The 20,173-nt window shown below is 37.4% G+C and overlaps 1 protein-coding gene across 7 annotated transcripts in view; it reads left to right on the top strand.

The window, feature by feature from the left end:
• The first annotated feature begins 286 nt into the window (after positions 1-286).
• The window catches only part of MECOM (MDS1 and EVI1 complex locus), a 294,031-nt gene continuing 274,144 nt past the window's right edge, over positions 287-20,173 (top strand). For 4 of the 7 annotated variants that reach the window (XM_007197543.3, XM_057545830.1, XM_057545829.1 and 1 more), the window contains exon 1: positions 287-621. In XM_007197543.3, the coding sequence (XP_007197605.2) occupies positions 331-621 (291 nt within the window). In that variant the 5' untranslated portion in view covers positions 287-330. The remainder of the gene's footprint in view (positions 622-20,173) is intronic. The other 3 variants (XM_028162682.2, XM_057545823.1, XM_057545827.1) reach the window with 1 other exon arrangement.

Raw genomic sequence — 20,173 nt, 5'->3', positions numbered from 1 at the left:
ATTGTGTCCCAACTGGATAATAGGTTGAGCTGGTCCATGAGAGAACTGGCAGTTAAAGATTAGCTCATTTGATTTATGGATTCAACACAGATAAACCAAAGAGGCAATAACCCCTCCCCCCTCCTTCATCTGTGAATAACAGATTTTAATGCAGGCATATTTTAACACTGGTCTTTCCTATTTTGTCTTTAAAAAGCAACAGCTTTATAAGGTGAAGATTGAGATGTGGAATTCTGTCTCTTCTATATTAGTAGGAATTTACGAACTTTTTATTTATTCACAGGTAATGAGTGCGTGTATGGCAGCTACCCTGAAATTCCTTTGGAGGAAATGCCAGATGCAGATGGAGTAGCCAGCACCCTCTCCCTCAATATTCAAGAGCCATGCTCTCCAGCTACATCCAGCGAAGCATTCACTCCGAAGGAGGGCTCTCCTTACAAAGCCCCCATCTACATCCCTGATGATATCCCCATTCCTGCTGAGTTTGAACTTCGAGAGTCAAATATGCCTGGAGCAGGCCTTGGAATATGGACCAAAAGGAAAATTGAAGCAGGTGAAAAGTTTGGGCCTTATGTAGGAGAACAGAGGTCAAACCTGAAAGACCCCAGTTATGGATGGGAGGTAAGAATATATTTTGAGTTAACACATTTATATATATTAAGATGTGTAAAGAAGAGGTTACTTTTTTAAGTGTCCATAAAATAAGCAAATTCCATTTGTTGCAAAATGTCTTCAAATAGATTTTTAAGGATGAACCTCCCTTACAGTTTCACTGCTTGATAGAGACAAAGTATTGCTTAAAGATATGGCATGATAGAAAGGAACTCAACTGGTTCCTTGAATGATCAAAGGATAGTATCTTGAAAACATACCAGAGGATAGAAATATAGTTTTTTAATTAGCATTTGGAAACATTGAATGTGGCCATCCCTACGGTATGTGGCATAAGCAAACAAAAGTCGTCATATGACATGTTCATTGTATTTTATCTTTTCTTTTTTGGGAAGGGGGCTTGGAAGATTGGAGGAAACATTTGTCTTCTCCATTTTGTGGCTTTGAGTTAATTTGGTTTTACTTTCATTCTACGTGTTTATTTTGCTCTGTGTTCTAATATATTTTACCCCTCTTATGATAACCCTGCTTTGATTCTACATGCTTCCAGAATGTGTGTACTGTGCTGAATCCTGTGATGATTATATTCAAATTGATTTAATGAGTAATTCATGTATAAAAATGGCAGCAAAAAACAATATGAAAATCAGTTGCTAGTTTCAGTCATTCTTTTTATAGAACCCATCTGTAAATATGTAAGAGTGGGAAGTTATGGTCTGATTACAAAATCTAAATAAATTTTGTTTCAATAAGGACAGGTAACTATGTCATTCTTTTGAGTTTATAATTTTTGTACAAATTCAGTATATATATATATATATATTTCCCATTTATTTTTATACCTTAAAAACTTTTGTGGTTAAATCACAGCATCATAGTTCCTGGAATATCTGACCTATATCTGAAAAACTTGTAGGAAATTTCTACATGGGCAAGAAAGTGTTTTTTGGAGATGTGATTGACCTTTGGTTTCACAGTATTTCAGTTAGACGGAAATTGGATAGATTTATTTTGGTATGTTCTCTTAATATTTATGATCATTAATAGAATATCTGGTTAGCTTTTTAAATAGAAATAAATATGCAGTGCCTTCAGGACTTAATTTCAATTTTTTGTTCCTTTGCTTTATATGTGTCCCCTTATGAAATCTGCTCAAAATGCCATAATAAAAACAATTCTTGTTCAAATTCTGAAATGCTAAAAGTTAAGATCTGGATTTCACATAATTACAAATGAGAAATCCTTCCTTAGTTTTGTTCTTAGCCACAGCTCTGGTAAAGTTGTGGTTTAGCTACATTGCCTCTAGACATGTACATTGATAAGAGATTGTTAACAAATCACTGTAGCATTAACTGATATGTGAGTTGAATACGTTTTAAACCAAATGCGTACAAACTTTACGTCATTATTGTTCACCTTAAAATAATGGCTATAAACATTCTACTAATAAGTAACTCATTAAACTTTTATTACAAAATCTCTAGAGTTAAACAACAAGTGCAGTACTGTTCGAGATTATCCAGAAGGCTTGGAATAAACCAAGACTTAATAATGAAATCATTTTGCAATTCCAGGGTTGGTAAATGCAAGTCTGTGCCTTATTAAACAGTATACCTGTGGATTCGGGGATGAACCTGGGGATAGTTCTATATTTAGAGGAAATTTAAAAATAATTAATTTTTTTCTCCTTGGAGTAAAATGTCTTCAATATATACATGGGCAAATACTTACCTTGAGGAATGTAAAGTAATTCTTTTCATTATGTCAAAACTGAGTTGTTTTATTGCTTGGAATTCAAGATAACTTTACAAATAGTTCATGACTCTTTGGCTAAAGATCACCCATTTCCTCTCTCTCCTTCAAGAATTCAGTTGATGGTCAATTCGGTGGTTTTCTTCGCCATTTTAATGGTCTCTCGCTTTTGAGAGTGTAGACTATCTGCTCTAGATGTATTGTGAACAAAACCAGAGAAAGAGCTTTTTTGGGGGTGTGATTTTGGCAAACTTGTTATCCACGGAGGAACAGTTGAGTTCTTGACTTTAGTATTTTGTTTTCTAAAAAAAATCTTACCATGGTTAATACCTAATCCAATCATGATCAACAAAGGCACTTGCACAAAGGCATCTGACCTACTCGCGTGCGCTCTTTTAAATTGTTCTCGTGTCATATTTGCCCTCAACTGTAGCTGATTTCCCTCCTGTTTGGTTGGACAAATAGTTGTGATTAACTAGTGTGGCTTCTTTTTTGATACTCCTTCATTTTAAAAAATGATGAATTGAAGGAGAAAATAACCTCTTAGGCCAAAGAAAATAAACATGAACAGAGGAAACCCAGATTCAGCAGTTACTGAGTACCTACTATGCATCAGATTCTGTACTAAATGTTTCCTTGAGAGAAACCCAGCCTATCATAACTGAAGAAGTCATTCCTATCTCTAGTACTATGCTTGCTCTCTTCTCCCTACAAAGTTCCCCTCCTTGCGCATTTCCTGTTTAGTAAATTGCATTACCATCTGTTCAGTTTCTCAAGCCAAAAAAATGGATCATCTTTGACTGTACTCTCTCCCACACCAACCATGTCTGATTTATAGTTCCTATATTCTATCAATCCTCCATTCTTTGCACATACTGGTCTCCCTACCTGGGAATCTCCTTTTCCTTCGCATCTTTAGCAAGTTTCTATTCATTCCTCAAGTTCTCTTCTTCCATGACATCATCCCTGACCTTTCTAGTCACAATTTAGTACTGCTTACATTTTGTCTCACCATAGCATCAGGTAAATCCATACTAAAAAACTTAAAGCATTGTGCAGCATCCAGACTGTTTGCCTAGTTTCCCTAATAGAGCAACATTTCCGTGAGAGCTGGCATAGTTGTATCCACTAAGTGCAATGTCTTGATTGTGTCCTATCTGCGCTGCCTGTGGTGTTGTCTAATGCTAAGTATATAACCTGAAATAATCATACTGGATTAGTCGGCTCAGGCTGCTATAACAATATGCTACAGACTGGGGGGCTTAAACAACAGGAAATTTATTTTCCCACAATTCTGGAGGCTAGAAGTGTGAACTAAAAGTTTCAGCTGATTCTTTTCCTGGTTTGCAGATGTTGCCTTCTTGCTGTGTCTTCACATGGCTATTCCTAGGTGCATGCACATACACACACACCTACACAGAGAGAGAGAGAGAGAGAGAGAGAGAGAGAGAGAAGGCGGTGGTGGTGAGCACACTCTGGTGTCCTTTCTTCTTATAAGAACACTAATCCTATTGGATCAGAACCCCACCCTTATGACCTCTTTGAACCTTAATTACCTCCTAAAGCCCCTATCTCCAAATTTAGTCACACTGGGGTCTAGGGTTCCAACATAAGGATTTGGGGGTGGCTTAAACATTCAGTCTATAACACAGACATTTAACAAATAATTGTTCAATAACAGAATGAGTGAAAGAATAAAAGAATAAATGAAGGAAAGAATGAATGGATATAGGATTATGTTACTCTGAAAGAGATGACAAGAAGTGAGGACTTAGGTAGGCCCATGAAAAAGCTAGAATCTGGATTTTAGACATGTGGAATGAAGTCTTAACTCTGCCACTACTGTGTGATTCTAGGGAAACTACTCCAAATCAATTGATTCTTGCATTTTTATTTGACTAATGGGCTAATAATAACTGCCACACATCATTAGCTGTTATGTAATTAAAATTAAGTAAAGAGATATGGTAGTTTCTTCAAAGAAAGTTTTTAAAAGAGAAAGCTCAAAGATAGTATTGCAGTTAGGGCCCACCTTTCTGAACCCCATTTAAATAATTTTTTAAGTTAACTATATTTCCCCAAAGGGGTACTTCTGGGGAATCATTTAAGTTTGTATATTTGAGAACTAGGATATTTTTGAAAAAACGTTTTATAGATCAAAATATACAGTTAGGTAAACTTAAGCCATAAGCATAAAAAACATCATTTGTGTGATTTCTCCAAACCAGTATTGACTTAATAAAGAAAAACTTTAAAAAATATTATTAGAGTTTGGTAGTGATTTCCACCTTGCAAAGCATATGACTTGTCTCTAACAAAGAGATTTTCAAAGACTAGGGAGTGCTTGATTGTCTCTAGGACCTAAAAGTAATTAGTGATAGAACACTTTTTCTTATGTTTAGAACTTTAGAGTTACTGACTAGTGAAGAATAATTTTAAAAATTCTCTTGGTTCAAGTTGAGGTTTTCTTATATGTTTCCTTCTAAGATGACCATTATGTGATAACATAAGAATTGCTTGGCAGAACAGAAGGGAGCAGGCTTCTGGAGGGAGACTTCCGAGGCTCAAATCCTCTTTAGGGTTCGTGTACTAGTTGAATGATTTGGGAAAAGTTACTAAATTCGCTGTCCCTCAGTTTATTTGCATGTTACATGGTGATAATAATTGTACCTACCCAATCAGAATTGTTGTGAAGATAAAATGTGACATCGTGTGTTAAAAGCCTACCAAAGAGCCTTCCATCTGGTAGAAGTACTTAATAAAGGTGAAGAGCAACAAAAGCTTGACTAAAACACAGATCTAGCCAGGGTCATTAGATAGGGCAAAAGCCAATTATATGTTATTTACTGATTTTTCTATAAACTATTGCTCTTTCTCCCACTTCTTGTTTTCTAGAAGTTCAGTTACCTCCAGGATGATCTAATTATGTGACTCTGAGTTTATTGAAAAGGAGGCACTGATTGCTTCCTAATTAAGAATTAAAACAAGGATTCAGGAGAGATTAATAAATTTCTTTTTAAGCCAAAGAGTAATTTGGGTGGCACATTTTTTAATAGTCTGAAAATGGGTCATTGGAAAAAGAGAGTGAAGTTTTGTTTCTTTGGAACATTGCCATTTAGCACATTTTCTTTGCCTATATTTGTTGTCATTGGCCATCATAAAACTCTGCGAGTAGATGTAAGTCAGTGCACCTGTTAGGTGCCAAATCTTCTGTTCTGTCTCACCCAGAATTGCTCCAGGTTACTTTGATCAGTTAAAATACCAGATATGAACTCAGCTTTTCTTTTTCTCCCCTCAAGCATACACATATTCAGACTTAGAAAAATAATGACATGAGTGGACAGTAAATTTCTCTTATGTTGGGTTACATAGATGGGAAGGAATAGTGGAAAGAGATTTTACAGGAGTCAGACATTCATTAAATAATTTTGATGCAGTGCTTTGACAATACATTATATTCTAGCAACATAGTCCTGAAATGTGATATTACAATGAATGTGTGCCTCGTTATATCATTTTAAAAGAAATAGTTCTCACATTTGTAAGTTTGATTTTCAGTCCTGTGGTAATGCCTTACCCATTGAAACATGAAATCTATGTGTTAACTGAAACATGAGCATACATTAAAACAACAACAACAACAACAACATCAAACTTTCAAGATACCTAACAACTGAGTTCAGAGTCAGGAGGTTGACAAATAATGTATGTTTGGTAGCAAAGAAAAATGGGGTAATTTTAGAGATATGTACCAGGTATCTTTGAATGGCAATATTTCTCACTTATTTCTCTCTAGGTCTCCTTGGGTCCAAAATGAATTTTCTCTGGTTTAGCATTGATTTCAGAGAAAATGTTTATTCATTAATGAGAAAGTACGTTCACATAACAAGTTGTATATCCTTAGAGGTAGATAACTAAGAAGTGAAGACCTTTGTCTTAATAATTCTGAAATGAATTGATTCCAAGAGAATTATTATGCCACCAAATATCCAAAAGGGTGTCTTTAATAGGTAGTTAGGAAAGAAAAATGTAATCTGATAATAAATGTATAATACCATAAAACCTTGTATTACAAAGTATTTATTAAGTGTTTGTAATATTATTTAAAAGGTGGCAAATATAGTTTGGATATTAAATTTTACTATGTGAGGAATTAAGACTCCACGCTTCCACTGCAGGGGGTGTGGGTTCGATCCCTGCCTGGGAAACTGAGATCCCACATGCCTCGTGGCCAAAAAAAACCAAAACATAAAATAGAAGCAATATTGTAACAAATTCAATAAAGACTTTAAAAATGGTCCACATCCAAGGGAACTTACCTTAACATAATAAAGGCCATATGTGACAAACCCACAGCCAACATCATTCTCAACGGTGAAAAACTGAAACCATTTCCTCTAAGATCAGGAACAAGACAAGGTTGTTCACTCTCACCACTATTATTCAACATAGTTTTGGAAATTTTAGCCACAGCAATCAGAGAAGAAAAAGAAATAAAAGGTATCCAAATCGGAAAAGAAGAAGTAAAACTGTCACTGTTTGCAGATGACATGATACTATACATAGAGAATCCTAAAGATGCTACCAGAAAACAACTAGAGCTAATCAGTGAATTTGCTAAAGTAGCAGGATACAAAATTAATGCACAGAAATCTCTAGCATTCCTATACACTAATGATGAAAAATCTGAAAGAGAAATTAAGGAAATACTCCCATTTACCATTGCAACAAAAAGAATAAAATACCTAGGAATAAACTTACCTAGGAGACAAAAGATCTGTATGCAGAAAACTATAAGACACTGATGAAAGAAATTAAAGATGATACAAACAGATGGAGAAATATACCATGTTCTTGGATTGGAAGAATCAACATTGTGAAAATGACTATACCACCCAAAGCAATCTACAGGTTCAATGCAATCCCTATCAAACTACCAAGGGCATTTTTCACAGAACTAGAACAAAATATTTCACAATTTGTATGGAAACACAAAAGACCCCAAATAGCCAAAGCAATCTTGAGAAAGAAAAATGGAGCTGGAGGAATCAGGCTTCCGGACTTCAGACTATACTACAAAGCTACAGTACTCAAAGCAGTATGGTACTGACAGAAAAACAGAAATATAGATCAATGGAACAGGATAGAAAGTCCAGAGATAAACCCATGCACATATGGTCACCTTATTTTTGATAAAGGAGGCAAGAATATACAATGGAGAAAAGAGAGCCTCTTCAGTAAGTGGTGCTGGGAAAACTGGACAGCTACATGTAAAAGAATGAAATTAGAACACTCCCTAACACCATACACAAAAATAAACTCAAAATGGATTAAAGACCTAAATGTAAGGCCAGACACTATAAAACTCTTAGAGAAAAACATAGGCACAACACTCTATGACATAAATCACAGCAAGATCCTTTTTGATCCACCTCCTAGAGAAATGGAAATAAAACCAAAAATAAACAAATGGGACCTAATGAAACATAAAATCTTTTGCACAGCAAAGGAAACCATAAACAGGATGAAAAGACAACCCTCAGAATGGGAGAAAATATTTGCAAATGAAGCAACTGACAAAGGATTAATCTCCAAAATATATAAGCAGCTCATGAAGCTCAATATCAAAAAAGCAAACAACCCAATCCAAAAATGGGCAGAAGACCTAAATAGACATTTCTTCAAAGAAGATATACAGATTGCCAACAAACACATGAAAGGATGCTCAACATCACTAATCATTAGAGAAAGGCAAACCAAAACTACAGTGAGGTTTCACCTCACACCTGTCAGAATGGCCATCATCAAAATATCTACAAACAATAAATGCTGGAGAGAGGGTGTGAAGAAAAGGGAACTCTCTTGCACTGTTGGTGGGAATGTAAATTGATGCAGTCACTATTGAGAACAGTATGGAGGTTCCTTAAAAAACTAAAAATAGAACTACCATATGACCCAGCAATCCCACTACTGGGCATATATCCTGAGAAATCCATAATTCAAAAAGAGTCATGTACCACAATGTTCATTGCAGCTCTATTTACAATAGCCAGGACATGGAAGCAACCTAAGTGTCCATCGACAGATGAATGGATAAAGAAAGATGTGGCACATATATACAATGGAATATTACTCAGCCATGAAAAGAAATGAAATTGAGTTATTTGTAGTGAGGTGGATGGACCTAGAGTCTGTCATACAGAGTGAAGTAAGTCAGAAAGAGAAAAACAAATACCGTATGCTAACACATATATGTGGAATATATTTTTAAAAAATGGTTCTCAAAAACCTAGGGGCAGGACAGGAATAAAGACGCAGCTGTAGAGAATGGACTTGAGGACACGGGGAGGGAGAAGGGTAAGCTGGGATGAAGTGAGAGAGTGGCATGGACGTATATACACTACCAAATGTAAAATAGATAGCTAGTGGGAAGCAGCCGCATAGGACAGGGAGATCAGCTCGGTGCTTTGTGACCACCTAGAGGGGTGGGATAGGGAGGCTGGGAGGGAGACGCAAGAGGGCGGAGATATGGGGATATATGTATATGTATAGCTGATTCACTTTGTTATAAAGCAGAAACTAACACACCATTGCAAAGCAATTATGCTCCAATAAAGATGTTTAAAAAAAAAAAATGGTCCACATCCTAAATAAATAAATAAATAATAAAAGTGAGAAAATGCTAAGAGAAAAAGTCAGGCTTAGTTAATAGGACCTTGAATATGATTGTCATTGAGGCCCAAGAAGACATTATGGATTCTCTTAGAATATAATGAAATAAAGAAAAGAATGTGCAATTAATTTTATTCATCGTGTCCTTCCAGAATACATAGCAGAAACCATATCTCAGGTTGTTAAAAGAGAATAACAGTTTACTCTCCTGAGGCACCATGAACTACCCCTAGTTTTGACCTGGGCTCAAGAGGGATCTCTTTTTTTGTGTGTGTGAAAATGTCAGAATCCCATTACCCCCACCCACATATGCTCTGCCATCTTATACTTTCTTTCATGAAAGGTATTGATGAAGTTCAGCATGTCTACTCATCTTATGGCTGCTTTGACACCTCTAGTATTTCCGAAGTGTAGCTGAAGATGTATGCAAGTCTGATATGAAACATTTTTAAAAGTTCTCCAAATATCAAGAGTTTTTTGTTTTACTCTGCCTTCCTTGGTGATCAATTAGAATTTGCATGTGAGTCACTCATTTTTCAAAAGCATTGTGGGCGATTTTCTTTCAATTGGAAGTGTATCCCACAAAATGGACCAAAATGAGTTTCTTCCTTATTTATTCACCCACACATCTGCATGATTATTGCTTTCCTCTTTAGTTGCTAAATCAGTTGTAAAACTCATGGGTTCAAAACATGAAATGTTCAGGAAAGATCCTCTTTCAAGAGATTTGACAGTTGACTGTAGGATTTGATCAATCCAGGGGCAGAGATTCTTTATAATGCCTTGTTATTCTAGAACACTTAAAAGTTGGGACCACTGCATCAGGATATTCTGTTCTCTAAGCTTTTTCCTTGAGGATAAGTTAGGAAGCAGTGGGAAGTAGTAAGGAGTAGCTGATTCAAATCTATCTTAGAAAGACAAAGAGGGTTCAGTTTCTTTGCTCCCTAGTTTGTCTAGTGTAGCAATATGGAGAGAATTTGTTCAAGCAATGTTAAGGAGGTAGTATGGAGAATTGGGGACACAGAGGATTTGTACATTGTTTCATTTGAGCAATAAATAAAAATTTTATTAATGTAACTTTTTTACATCAATAGAATCATACAATAATTTTGATGTACTTCTTTTTTACATAATTCTGTCCAGAAATTTAAAAATGAATTAGCATTGCAGCTAATTACTGAAAATTTAGTAAAGAAATACTATCCTCCTTTTTGCTTTGGTACATCTTTTGGCCTTTTATGATATAGCTGAAGCTAAAGTTAAGTCAAATATTGTATGCTTTTTAAGAATATTTTCTACATGATAATTAGTAGGATTGTCAAGCTAAAAAATTCACAAAGAGCAAGACGTGGCCTGCTATCATTATGACAAAGAATGATATAAAAGGACTTTGTGTGTGTTTCGAGCAAATAGATACCAACAGCTACCTGTTAGGTTGTCATTTCTTTCAAGTCAATATTTGATATAACAAGATTTTAGTATGGCAAAGATTTCTGACAGCACTTTTGTTATAAAGGAACTTTTGCTTGTACTGATAGAAAATGAACAAACATTACAGAGAAATAGCTCGTTTCACTGAGCAGCTCCACACCATCATGTGGAAAAATGTGACCGAAGGAGAAAGTCTCAAAGGAACATTCATGGCCAGGAACAAGACACGCAGGTTCAAGAACAATTAAAAGTTTATTCTAGGATAGTTGGTCATGCCATCTGCTCCCAATCTCTACTACTTCCAGATGCAAACCCTATCACACTATTAAACATTATCCCATCAGTTTTCAGACCAGTTTTATTCCACCAGTTAAATGCTGCTCGAGACACAGAAAATAAGTTATATTTCTCCAGCTAATCCTAGGAAGTCAGTTGTAGAATGTCATCTGATACAAAAACAATGTCTCCAGAACTCAAAGTGTACAACCTTACACACACACACAAATACATGTGTTTTCTTAAGTTTTTTAAAATGTATCATTTTGGAATCTTCATTTTGGATTTGGATTTCAGATCTGAGTGTTGTTTTGGATGTTTGGCCCCAAGGCTTTCTCTACGAAACCCATATAAAGTTGGGTGCCTTATGGTTCTGCCTTGGCAGTCACTGTTAAAAAAAGGCACTGTAACCCCGTCCCTCCTCCCCCCCAAAACAACAAAAAACGAAACAAATCTTTTTCAGAAACATCAAATTTATAAAGATTTAATTTAATTTAATTTAAATTTATAAAATTTATAAACATCAAATTTATAAACATCAAATTTATAAATGGATGTTATATAAACATCCATTTATAAAGTCCTTTCTCCCTATATATCCCTGTCATTCACTCTCTTACTCTTTCAATATCTCACACATCCAGCAGGTGCTGCTCTCAAAGACTCTCCCCTCTTAAACACCATCCTCATAATCCAGGCCTCTCTCCCTGCCCCCTCTCTCTTCATATATATATATATATATATATATATATATATATATATATATATATATATATATATATATATATATATTTTAATCGTGTAGATGAACTTACTCAATATGGACTTCTTCCATTCTAGTATTACCTAGTAAAAGTTACCTGGCACCTGGATGTGGCTAATGAACAAGGACCCAGACACTGATCCAGGAAAAAAGACTCCTTCCTCCCTGTGGGCAGGATGGGAAGAGGGTAATGATTACAGATACCCCTACTCTGAAATCTCTCTTATTCCTGCCGCACGCACACCTAGAGTTTTGGTCATGCATAGGCAATACACGTATATTTTCTGTGGCTATGATTATACTTTCTGTGACTTGCATTACCTGTGACTATTGGCCAGTCAGCTCACATCCCAGATCCATGAGAGGTGGGCACTTGTGCCTCCTTCCAATGGGCTGCCAGTGGTATTTTCCTCTGACACTGCAGCTGACCGCCCAGGCTTCCCAGGTGTGCGTGGCATGGCACAGAAACCTCAATTGCTTGACAGCCACAGGTGTGGATGATTTGTTTTTTCTTTTTTTCATTTGTTTAGATTCTTGTGGTAGGAATTCAGCAGGTGTGTGACGGCAGCATAGAATCTCCACCATGGCACAGAGGCCAGCTGCCCTGAAAAAAAGATGTTCTTGTTGGTCTCGCAACACTGCCAGCTTGAATCCCTGTTTTCCTGGAAACCTCACCCAAGGGCAAGACTCTGCCTAAGCAGTGAGTTAGGATAAGTTCATCTCAATAGATGAGCAAGAAGAGCCTCCTTATATGAACCTAATCTACAAGTAGCAGCAGGTTACCTGGCTCTGCCCTCCTGGATTTTTTTTCTTCTTTTTTCTTTCTAACTTGAGCTGGTATCATTCCAATTACAGGGATATAGGAAACCCTGGACTTGGTTTCCAAAGAGATATAAACCATGCTAGGATGCTGTTGTTGACATATAAGTTTCTGCTCCTTTGATTGAGACTAAACATAGGAGCACAGATTGAGAGTGGTTCTGTGCGGAGTTTTCCACATTCCTGCCATCTCCTCAGGAAGTTACTAATCCTAGGACCCAGTCGGTTCAGTATAGGGCAAGGTAACCTTGGAGATTTTTCCAGACCATGTCTAGCTTTAGTGAAGGGGTGGGGGAGGCTAGCTACTGTAATACTGAGGGAACCAGATAGAGAAGGAGGTAACCAAGAGCCATTGCTGTCAGTCTGTCAGCGTGTGGGGCTGAGCCATCCAACCTTTTCCTCTCCTCGCCCTCATTAACCTCTCAAACATTTGTCCTATGGCTTCTCTTGGCTAGGTCATGATATCCAAAGAAATGGATACATACACAGTAGGTTACTCAGTTTCCCTTTGTCACAGACCCTTCCCCAGTTTTTCTCTTAGAATCAAGCTTGGAGTTTATTTGATGTTGTTTTTACTTGTGTACACATAGTATAGGTGAGGGTTTCAGGGGCAGGGGAAGCTACCCAGTGATTTGCCTTCTGGGCCCTATATACCTCTCTGGATATAGACATTGGTCATCTCTTCCCTTTAGGTGGCACAAATGCAACACAATGCAGTGATGACACATGCCAGATGAGCATATATCTCGAAGGGCAGCAGATGGATCTGTAAATCAGCTTGGGGAAAAGGGGTGTCGTGTGTGAGTGTTAGATAGTCAGTAGACGAGGCTTTCATCCTGCATCTTGACCTTTGACAATGCAGATATTTATGTTAACATATATTTGATGTATCTGCAGTCACTGAAGAGAACTGTTTGTCATAATCCAGGGAAGTAAACATTAAACATCATATGAAACATTCAAATCAGTTTTGCAGCTGTTATCCTTTTGTAGTGACATTTCATATGTTCGTCTTTAGCTATTGCTAATATTTTAATCTCTTAAAGAGATAATTATTTAATCTCTTGAGAATCTAGTTCTTCTGTAATAACAATTAAGTGAGATTAAAACCCTTACACTGAACTCCAGGATTGAGAGTGGTCAGTCCTATGTCCAACATTTGATTAGAACTTACTTTATATCCAAGTAAATGCCCCCTTAAGAGATGAGGAGGGATTAAAAATATCTCTGTTGCCCAATGGATGATACTCAAAAGAAAAAAAAATCATCATTGTGCTTAATAAGAGAACTGACAAGCAATCATAATTCTTTCCGTTAAGTAAATATGTTAGAAAAATTTATTATGAAATGACACATTATGCAAGCCAGGAATCAAACATGACATCCTTGCATTAAATACGGTAGATGCCATTAAGGAAAACAGTCAATATGTCACCAAGCCACGGCCTGTAAAAATTAAATTGATTTGGTAAATGTAAGTAAGATAGATCTGTTTGCTTTCATCATCAATTTTGAGTGGGTGAACAGGTGATGTCACCAACCTGGGAGCGATAAAGATGCAGGACCATCTGGAAAGGCAAGTGATGAATGGGCAACTGCTTTTGGATAGTGACAGTGCTGTGGTACTTTGTCACTTGGGATGCAGTACTTAATAACTTTTCAATACCATCATAATAAATTTCACTGCCTTATTAATATAGAAATGGTGAGTTATTACCATGATGGTGAGTGTAAATAACTGGAGATGCAGCTGTCAAAAGCTGATTGTTTGGACATGTTTCTTTAAGCAACACAGTTGACTCATGATAATCAACCTATGTCTATACCAGTAGAGTTTATTGCACTTGTCAAAGGAAAAAGTAGTATTATTCAAAATTATATGAAGTCATAATAAACAAGTTTAATATATTATCAGACTTTTCCTGTAAGTTTCCAAACACAAAGCAGTAAATCATTTTTAATAATGTCCTTTCATGTAAAAAAGTGTTCCTATACAGTAATAATGTCCTTTCTTAACTATTAACAAAACAGTTGACTTCTTTGTATGTGCTTTAAAGGGTATTTTTTTTTGTGCTTTTCAATCATTTTCTTTTGCAAATAAAGAGCAAAAGCAGGAACCTTAGAACGCTTCATTAACAAGCTCGAAAGTTGCTGAGTACAGGCCATGTCACACGTTTCCATTTTAATCGAACAGATGTACTTAAGAGTAAACCACAACAAATGAAGCACAGACAAAATTATAAACATGTGTCACTAAGAAGTAGACAGGAAAGAGCCTCTGATGAGCATCTGTGTGTATTTTATGAAGCCAAGGACTGCCACTTCATAAGTTTGTCACTGATGTCTCCAGTTTAATGAGGAGAAACAAAATATGTAGATAGGTGTAAGTTGAAGATGAATTACTAGATCAATCACTTAGCACCATTCAGGGTGTCTGCCATTGTGTGGTGGGAAAATAATTAGATCTGGGATGCTGTTCTTATTTATATACCAGGTGTTCAATCTGGGATGGAATATAGAAAACTTCCTCTTTCATGTCACTGTGGTCTTTATATTGTTTCTCGGGCAGGCTGACTTTTAATTCTGACACTGTCTTTTGGACTGCAGTCTGCCAGCCTCTTAAATGAAATGACTCTCCACCATTTCTATGACTGCTGAAAAGAGAGCCAGCAGTCTATTAACAGGCAATAAAGTTCAGGAAGCCCAGGACTCATTTCTTGGGTCAGAGGTGAAAATTGCATACGAAATGAAACAAAGGTGGGCCTTGATCGCTCAAGAAGCAGCACCAGAAAGAACACACGTGCTGTTCACCAGAAGTCTCCCACTTAAAGGGAAAGGAATAATCGTAATAATGTTGGCCGATGGAGTTAAGTACTCAGTTGAGAGAAATTGTATCAATCTGACAAATATAGCCTTCACAGGAGATAAAGTCTCTAATGACCTTAAATGCATATATTTATCATTTAATTCAACGAGCCAATTCCCTTGGGCTTTTGACCAATGACATTTCCCCTAAAGTTTAGAAATTTTTTGCTAGCCCAGAGAATAATGGCCATTTGTCAGAATGTTCCAAAGCTCAACGCAGTTGGAAGCAAAGAACAGGAGAGGAGGGGGGGGAAAGGCTAATCGAGTCTTTCCACCTCAGAGAATATTCATACCAAGTTTTATTGATGCAGGGGCTGCAGTATTTTGTGGGTGAACAGTAGGTGGCAGACATTGTAGTGAATAAATGGGGAAATTTTAATCTAAGCAATTTTCATCTGATTTCATTAACTTCCAAATATGTCACCTGTAAGTACAGCACATTACTTTGCAAAAAAAAATAGGAACACTAAATAGTTACGAAACGTGCTAGTTGAATGTGGAAAAATCAAAAGGATTCTGCAGAAATAGAAGCAGAAGGTCTAATGTTTCATCAGGTAAAGTGTGTGTGAAACAGGAAAGCCCAAGGAATAAAGGGACCCTTGTGCATGGTGGGCTTTTCCTCACTGTTATTCTTGGTCTCAACTTGATGAAGTGTATTAGTGATATGCACGAAGCACTGCGGCTCCTGTATCTCCCTTTGTGAGAGTGGCCTTGCCTTTGTTCGTGCTGTCAGTCAGTTGTTCTTTCTCTTGGGCAGCCATGTTGGTAACCGCAGGATCTACTTGCAAATAGATTTCTGTAAAACCATATTATTCTTCAGTCCTGACTCTTTCTCCCCGCCCCCCCTTCCCTCAACAATCTGGCCATTCTTGTGGCGTGGCACCCTGGCTTGCTTCTTTGTCATCCATCTAGTGGTTTGTGTTTCTGCCTTGAGGGATAGTGGAAGGAACACTGGCCTAGGTGCCGGGAACCTTGAGCTCGTGCCCCATCTCAGACTTGGGACCTTGGAAAAGTCACCTGAGTTTCTCCTCTGAGGTCTGACTGAAGTCTAGTCTAGCTCTGACTTTGAGTTTTTGAATGCTGTCTTGTACACCCGTTCCTTACTTCTTTTTATCCTCGTGGGCGTGCTCTATGTTGTCATGCTTTTAGAGGTTTTACTTCTATTGGGAACCTATGCACCCTGGGAAGGATACAAATTAAGTTAAATTAAGTAGAAAACTAGTATAATTGAACTAGTTTTGAACTAGTATAATTGTGTTTTGTAAACCTGAAATCAAAGCACATTTGATATGTGTGTCTCTTTTTGGAATTTATATTTTCGTAAGGAAGGCAGCTTAAGACCAAAGCCTTGTTTTGAAAGGAAAGTAAGTTGGTTAGAGAGAAGATTCTATTCCTAGCCATCTTTGAAAAGATACAGGTATAAATTTCATTCTGTCCCTGGGGCATGACTTAGTCCAACCTCAACTGTATACTAAGGCAATGTTAAAAAATACCATTTGGTCCTCTCAAATATAACACAGGTGTCATGGGCTTGTCTCTGAAAAGAAAAAAAAGAGGCAGTGTAACATAGAGACTGCTGAGGGCACTGAGTCTAAAGACAAATGAACTTGGTTCAAATTCTCCACCACTTACTAGCTTTGTGACCTTGAACAAGTACTAACCCACTTTTTGTCTCAGTTTCCTCATCTTTAAAACGGTAGTAGCAATAGGATCTGCCCGGCAGGATTTTTGTGAAGATTACATTGCAGAGTATTGTAAAGGCTTAGAGTATGCCGCAGCAACCTTACATGCTGTAGCAAGCACTTCAAAGCAAACCGATTTTAACAGTCATCATCACCATCATCATTCCGAAGTTGGGGATGCTCCTTGTATCCTTTCTTTTGTGAGAGAAGGATTAGGGAATTCAGTCTTTGGAGTTGGAGCTCCTGAGGTTGGCAGAGCCATCCCATCACAGAAAGGTGTCTCCTTTCTGAGTAGCGTGGGCAAGTGACCTTCCTAGACCCGACATATTCGGAACATTGATGGAGGTTTGAGAGGTTCTTTCACTAAAGACTTGAGTGAGCATTTCTAAACAGTGCAGAGGAGGGGGTTTGACTATTTGTCTGATGAACTTATGCTCTCGTAGCATGGTAGGGTGGGATTGAGAGCGGTAAGAGCTCACCTTTTAAGCCCCCCTCAACCATAACTCTCTCGATGTATTCTTCCTTCGAAGGGCCCTCTCTCCTCTTTACTCTTCCTAATCTTCCTCGGCCCTCGACACTCCCATGTCTTGCCAACTCTGCCCCCTCAGGTTTCAGCGAGATAGTAATGGAGCAGATTTTCTCTTGCAGGAAGTTTGACCTCATCTATGGATTTGGGGGATGTAGGTGTGCTTTTATTCCTGTTCATGCTCTTCTTCAATGAGGACTGTGGTGGTGTCCTTTTTGAATAACCTAAGAACAAACACACCTCATGACAGCAAGTATCTTGCTAAGGTTGCAATGTCTAATCTTAAGTGAGAAAAGCATACTCTGCCTATTCACAAAACTTTGACCTTGTCCCATGGAAATAACAACCCTGGCCATCTTGTGAATTTGCTTTCTTCCTGGGCCCTACTCCATCAGTGGAATTCCCTGTTAAGTGAGAATGGCTCTGAATCACTGAGAATAATGTCATAACTAAATATATTATGTTTAAGTGTATGGAAGTATTTCTGATGAGTGGAAATACATATCCTAATCTTTTTGTATATTGTCATTTATTTATTCTTAAATTTTTCTTAAATTTTACCTGGTGGGTCAGTGGGATCTTGAGACTTTCTGGGCAGAACTTTGGAGATCAGACTCTGCAGAAGACCCAGTATAACTTCTCACATGTAAAATTTCCTGTTCACAAATACCTCTGAGTATTCTGAATGCAGGAAGCATCAGAAGCTTGGGGTTTTTTTCTCATAAAGAAATAACCAAAATATGTGCTACTGGAATCTGAGGGTAGGCTCTTCGATTCATGGGCTATTAGATGGGGGTACCTGAATTATTTGGTTGAGGATTTATGGCTGAAATAAACAATAGCCCGAAGTTGAGTTTGCCTGACCATGGCTAGAAGCTTCCTGAAGGAAGGCTTGTAGGGTGGACCAGTGGTAGGGGCCTCTGCTTCCCTGGGGCACAGCTATCTTCTCCCTTCAGTTCTCTTGACTATTATAACCTAATGTTAATGTCTTTTAACTTCCACAGCATGGACTAAATTGTCACCAAACTGCCATATACTAATGATTCTTTACTTACACAAATTCTGCTGTATCCTAAGATCTCTCTTCATGTGGAGGGCTCCATTGAGAACAATCTGGATTTAGTAATGTACTTAATTAGAAGGTTTAGTAAGAAGTTAGGACTTGGTTTTCTTTTTTTAACTTGGGAAAGGCAGTAATCTTGAGAAAACCAAATGTGAATATGATTTTAACAAGAGAATTTCCACTTTCCTTGTACCTTCCAAAGCATGGAAATTCTCCTTTGAAGATGTTAATTCTATAAGAGTATTGTCAGCAATATAAAGGTTGAAGAATAGTTGAGTTTGCCTATAGATGAGCCAGGCTAAAAAATATGGAAAGTAGTACTCGATGAAATCATGAATTGATATGATTTGAATTACAGAGCTCCATATGGACCCCTGACCATTGATTTGTCCAGAACATTATGAAAGGTATTATAGTGAGGAGGTATATGATGTCACTTGGTGAACTTCACTCAAAAAGTGTTCATTTGAAGTTTGATTCCTTACCCAACCACCATAACTGATTGATAGAGACATGGATCTCCAATTGGCTCTAGTTTCTGCTCTGCGAATCTTCCATGAACCTCACTGAGAGTCTAAGATGCAGTTGTAAAGCATGATTGAAGAGTTTGAATGTCTATGTATAGTCCAGCTAAGCACCTCAGAGCACTGATCCCCAATCGCATTTGTCCAAGAAGTGTTGAGAAGGGATAAAAAGTCATTTTGCCTTATGTTTCTATGGGATAGGATGAAAGGTGCTGTAACCAGGTAAGGTAATGTTTAAAATATTAGGACTTTTAAGTCAAGAAAGTCAGAATTATGATGTGATGTGATATGGACATAGATAAACATGACCTTCTTTTGCTACTGAATTCTGGTAGACTAGATTTAGTGTGGATGGGATGGAGCTGGAGGAGTAGTTAATTCTACAAGAGCAAAAAAGATTAAAAAGAAGCACTAATTGCCACAATAGGATGTTAGAATTCATTACCCAACATGGAAGAGATTGAGAATATAGCATAAACCAGGTGGTATTTCCATCTCAGCTGCCCCTCTCCGAGGCTCTGTCAGCTGTGAATTTATCCGTCGTCATTTGAAAGCCATTGTTGTTTTCAGCCTCTTTATAACTTTTAGAAGTTTACCCCAGTCTCATGGAAAACTTTATCTGTGTTTACTCTCTCACACATTAAATAGTTTCTATTCATTTTAGTCTAGAACTCAAATACTTCCTCCCTGTGAGACCCGTGAGTTCAGGAGTTTAGGAAGGGCAGAAAGCCTGCCTTTGGACAGTTATCTTTTTGTCTTCTTGGCCCAGGGCTCGAAATCCTTCTGCTGTTTTGGTCTTCTGTTCAGTATAAAGAAAAGGTGATTTTCTGTGGCTCTAGCCAAAGCATACCCATCTTGAAGTAATAATATGGTGTATAAAACAGGGCCACTCATAGGCAGATTACAAAAAGGTCGGAAGAAAATTATGTAGTAATGAAAACTGGTCCATCTAACTTTTTAAAAATGAGTGACCCTGTATTTTCAGGAAGATTGAAAACATCTATTTAATACAAGTCCTTTGGTCATTGAGATGTGTCAGAAGCCTTTCCCTTTATTCTGAAGTGCTGTTGTGTTAGCATCGAAATGTAAAAATAATAAACAGCTGACATTTTAGGCACAGACTAAACATCAAGCAAATGACATTACATTGAAGCTCTTGAGAGAGTGACAAGACAAGATGCCAAAGGA

The sequence above is a fragment of the Balaenoptera acutorostrata genome, chromosome 4, assembly GCF_949987535.1.
Source record: "Balaenoptera acutorostrata chromosome 4, mBalAcu1.1, whole genome shotgun sequence".
NCBI lineage: Eukaryota > Metazoa > Chordata > Mammalia > Artiodactyla > Balaenopteridae > Balaenoptera > Balaenoptera acutorostrata.
The sequence above is the reverse complement of the archived record's forward strand: the minus strand, read 5'-3'. Positions and strand labels throughout refer to the sequence as shown.